General features: G+C 58.1%; 1 protein-coding gene across 1 annotated transcript in view; it reads right to left on the bottom strand.

Annotated features, from left to right (window-relative positions):
* Positions 1-1,666: 1,666 nt before the first annotated feature.
* The window catches only part of LOC135094806 (uncharacterized), a 4,414-nt gene continuing 1,080 nt past the window's right edge, over positions 1,667-5,000 (bottom strand). The window contains exon 1 of the mRNA XM_063995205.1: positions 1,667-5,000. This exon is cut by the window's right edge and continues 1,080 nt beyond it. Within this exon, the coding sequence (XP_063851275.1) occupies positions 1,799-5,000 (3,202 nt within the window). The 3' untranslated portion in view covers positions 1,667-1,798.

Here is a 5,000-nt window from a genome sequence, read left to right as displayed (position 1 = left end):
TTACGTTATGTTGGTACTCCTGGGTGATCATTCCTTGCGCGAAATAGTTAGCAGGTTTTCGCTTGATTTAGGAACAGAGAGAGAGAGAGAGAGAGAGAGAGAGAGAGAGAGAGAGAGAGAGAGAGAGAGAGAGAGAGACGCTCAAAAATCCCTCCCCTATCTCATCTATTTTCTCTCGTTGCTAATGTGATTTCAAGTTGAATGGGAAAAGTTTTAAGTTCACCAAGTTTCCCATTTAATATCGTTCACTGGAGAGGCATGACAGGGTATTGGAGAGAGAGAGAGAGAGAGAGAGAGAGAGAGCAATTGACAGTCATTATCCTCTCGTTTACCTTTCCTTCCTTCCTTCCTTCCTTCCCTCTTTTCTTTATTCCTTGCTTTGTGCTATTTTCTTTTATTTCCTTCCTTTCTTTCCTTCTTTCTCCCTTTCTAATCGCTGGTATTTCCTCTCCCTCTCTCCCCTACTCCCTCCAAGCATACCCATCCCTCGATGTCTTGCTGTTTGCACTTCCTTTGTATTTATTTATATTCGCTCCCCTACTTGCCTCCCTTCCCTCCCCATGCACCCCTCCTGCTTATCTCGTATCACCCCCCCACCTCCCGACAGATTGTTTTTTTTTATTTCTTTGTTTCTTTCTCCGCTAGGATACGTAGATATCATTAGCCTTAACACACACACACACACACACACACACACACACACACACACACACGCCAAAAACGTCCTTGAAACCAATCAGAAAACCACAAAACATTAAAAACCGTAAAAAAATGTCTATTCCCCCCTTCCAAGCCCCAAACCCCCATATAAGGAGACCCAGAGACCGTGTATTCCTGTGGGTCAAATCTGTTTCCAATAATACGTCGCCTTCAGAAACCCTTTTACTGTGAATTGCTTCGCCGATACCTTAGGAAGCCCGTAATAGCAAGACACACCTTTACTAAATCACTTACTTTCTCTCCTACTGTCTTTTGCCTTCGTCAGGTTCGCTGGTAGTGAAAACAGTGTGTGTGTGTGTGTGTGTGTGTGTGTGGCGGGGAGGTGGAGAGGGTTTGTTTTTCAGTCTGTATTCACCTTAAGTGGTAGTAGTAGTAGTAGTAGTAGTAGTAGTAGTAGTAGCAGCAGTAGTAAAGATGGATATACATTACTAACATCATCATCACCATCATCGCTATAGTTAGCATCACTACTACCACCACCACCATCACTATTTATGATGCTTTAGTGTGCTGTATGATGAAATGACGGTCAACCACGGCAGGGAAGGGAGGGGGAGGCAGACAGGGGGTGTGGAACGGGTGGAGGTGAGGGAGAAGGAAGGGGAGGGGGTCAAGGTGTTGGAGAGGGAAGGGGTTGAGGGGGAGGGGGAGGGGAGGGGAGGGGGAGGGCCACTAACGACACAGTTTTATCAGTCAACTTACAGGGCCATAAAGCACCGGTGTGTGTGTGTGTGTGTGTGTGTGTGTGAGCTCATTCACATGCAGGTATGTTATTAGATTGTAATCAGCCTCTCTCTCTCTTTCTCTCTCTGTGTGTGTGTGTGTGTGTGTGTGTGTGTGTGTGTGTGTGTGTGTGTGTGTGTGTGTGTGTGTGTGTGTGTGTGTGTGTTCTCTGCCTCTTTTAGGAAAACAAAATAACATGAAGGAATGGAATGAAACAAGCAAATAAATAAACTAAATCGTATTGTCATAAAAATGCATGTACAGTACAAATAACACACACACACACACACACACACACACACACACACACACACACACACACACACACACACACACACACACACACACACACACTTCAGCACCACCACTGGAAGGCGGCGCCGCCCGTCAGCTCCTGCAGGGCAGCCCGGGCTTCCTGTTGCAGGCGGTGGGGGGAGCGCACCACCAGGCAGTCCTTGACGGTCACCTTGGCGGCACGCAGGGCTTGCAGGAAGGTGGTGGCGCCCTCCGACGTGAGGCGCGACGCCACCAGGTCCACCTGGAAGAAGGTCCGACTCAGCTCCACCATGACCTTGGCGGCGGCGGCGGCGGTGGCGTCCTCCACACCACGGAAAATGATGTCGATAAGGGCGGCGCGTACCCGCGGCAGAGGGGCAGTCAGCGAGGCCCAGGGCAGGTCGAGGCGCAGCGTCAGTCTGAGCACCTGGTTGGACCTGCTCAACACGCCCCGCGCCAGCTTCTGCAGTGCCTCCGTGCTGGTGACGCGCACTCTCAGCTCGCTCATCTCCTTCCTCGAGGCGAGGGCGGCGGCTCCTGACGGCCCCAGGTGGCCTATGAAGCACACCAAGTTGCCGCTGGGCTGCAGCAGCTTGAGCAGGTGGTCTGCGGTCTCCTCGCCGCCCCAGGTGTAGTACAGCCGGTCCAGCTTGAGATACACCTGGCACTCGGGGCGCCGGGACACCGTGGTTAGCACGGAGGTCAGGCCATCATAGGTCGCGCTGTGCACGAGGTCACCCTCCTTCAGCAGCTGCGAGCCGCACACGCTGCCCACCACGCGCAGCAGCACGGAGCGCGGCGTGAAGGGCGTGTGCTGCATCAGCATGGCCACCGGGTGAGCGGCGTCACACAGGTCCTCCTCGCGCGGCTTCCAGAAGTAGTCTTTGGTCATGGCGGCGCCGACCTTCTCCCGCACCAGCGGGTGGCGGCCTGACTCCTCCACTAGGCGCCACATGGTGCCCTCGTTGTGCGTCACAGCGGGCACGGACACGATGGCCTCCAGCACGGCCTCCAGCACGGTGTTTGCTGCCTTCTTCATGCACAGGTGGCCCACCACGAAGAGCCACGTGTTGACCCACTTGGCGCCCCACCCCGAGAACAGGATGATGTCGTGGATGTCACGCCTGCTCTCCTTCTTGAGGCTCCTCCTGAAGATCTTGAGTTCCTCCAGTGTGCTCCTGACGGAGGTGTTGCTGGAGCGGCACGTCGTGATCACCTCGTTGGTGAGGTAGAGGGCTGCCAAATACTCCATCTGACTCTTGTGCACGAAGGCAAAGTGGTGGTTCATGCCGAGCAGGCCGGCCTGCACCTCGCACTGCAGGAAGGCGGAGAACACCTGCAGACTGGCCACGCCCCTCGCCTCGCACAGGGCGGTCAGCTCCTTCTGGGTCTCTTCGTCAATCACCAGGCGGCTCTCCTCCAGCATGCGGTAGGCGCCGCGCCCCAGCGCCAGCAGCCACGTCTCCACGAAGGTTTGCAGGTCCAGCGGGTGCGAGGCGGAGCTGCCCTGGAGCCGCGTCGCCATCTTGGTGGTGCACAGCCTGAAGATCTCGGAGTAGAGCTTGGTGGCGGAGGTGACCTTGGCGATGCGCGTCCTGTCGTCCTGCCAGAGGCACACCAGCAGCGCAAGCGTGAGCGGCAGCTTAAGGTGGCCCGCCAGCCCCGAACACGACGTCCTCAGGAACTTGAGTAACTCAATCTCCTGAGGGCGCCGCTGAGCCTCGTCTGGCACGAAGGCGGTCAGCACCCGAGAGACGAAGGATCTCCTGCCCTCGTCGGAGAAGCCGTGTACCGTCAGCTTCATGTGGGACAGGTGGTGCTGCTCCGCCAGCTGCGTCACGTCAGACGTGTACTCCGGCCGCGTGGTGACCACGATGCGCGAGCCGCTGGCCTGCGAGAATACGTCGCGCACCAGCATCTTGGCGTCCGCGGTGGCCTCGTCCATGCCGTCAATGACGTACAGCACGGACACCTGCCGCAGCACCTGCAGGACGTCTTTCTCTTCGAAATGGCTGCAAGTGTCCGGCAGCAGGATCTTTTGCAGGAAGGTGATGAGGGAGCAGGAGGTCACGTTCTTGGCCTCGATGTGCAGCAGGATGTCCACGCTCCTGAGGGAGGCCACAGCGCCCCCGTGCGTGCGCCAGTCGTGCAACAGGAAGCGGCACAGGGAGGTCTTGCCGCAGCCCGCGATGCCGGACAGTACTACCACGTCGGGCAGCGTGCCGGAATCCTCGCCCGTTTCGGGGTCCAGCATCTCGGAGGCCAGCAGCGCGGAGTCCTCCACCTTCCTGTTCTGCTCCATGATGAGCAGTGGCGTGAAGATCCTGCGCACCTGCAACTGCGGGAATCTGTCGCTGCTGAGCCACGTGAAGGGGTTCAGCACCTGTAGCTTGGAGTAACGGTCCATCAGCTCCCGCTGCCCCTGCGAGATGAACCGACCCACCAGCTCGATGCGGAACTGTTCCACCTTCCCGAAGTACTCCGAGGCCTCCACCATCACCGCCGAGGACATGATCTCGTCTACCTCGGCGCACACCGCCCTCCTCACGTCCTCCAGCTGCACGCCGAACACCTCGCCCACCTCGTCCAGCACCACGTCGTAGATCGCTTTCAAGTCGCTGAGGGTCTGCGTCAGCTCCTGGTCGTCCAGCACTAGGTGTTCATGACACACGCGGTTCCGCATGTTCTTCACGTCCCTCAGGGCGCGCCACAGCGTCTCCGGCACGCTCAGGTCCTCGAACAGCTTGTGCATCAGCTTGGAGAGCAGCGACACGTCCATGTCCGCCGCCTCCACGGGCTGCTGCAGCAGGCTGCGCTCCTCACTGTTGAAGTTTTGCCGCAGTTTTGTATTGCCCCAGCCGAGCACCCGCTGGCAGTACTCCGCCACAGAGGCTGGCCATGGGTCCACCACGGCCACGCGCGCGCGGCGCATCACCACCAGGAACACCGCCTTCAGAACGCGCTTGCTGGTCTGCGTAGCGGCCTTGTACAGCCGCCCGAAGTTCACGTCTTGCAAAGTGTATCCAGAGGGGGACAGTGGGGTGCTCACTTTCACCCCCGGAGACTGCGGGGTGCCCTCTTTAACCCCCGGGGACTGCGGGGTGCCCTCTTTCACCCCCGGGGACTGCGGGGTGCCCTCTTTCACCCCCGGGGACTGCGGGGTGCCCTCTTTCACCCCCGGGGACTGCGGGGTGCCCTCTTTCACCCCCGGGGACCGCGGGGTGCCCTCTTTCACCCCCAGGGATTGTGGGATGTCCTCTTTCACCCCCGGGGACTGTGGG

Source organism: Scylla paramamosain, chromosome 46 (genome assembly GCF_035594125.1).
Source record: "Scylla paramamosain isolate STU-SP2022 chromosome 46, ASM3559412v1, whole genome shotgun sequence".
Taxonomy (NCBI): Eukaryota; Metazoa; Arthropoda; class Malacostraca; order Decapoda; family Portunidae; genus Scylla; species Scylla paramamosain.
Note: the sequence above shows the minus strand (reverse complement) of the source record. Positions and strands in the feature narration are given on the sequence as shown.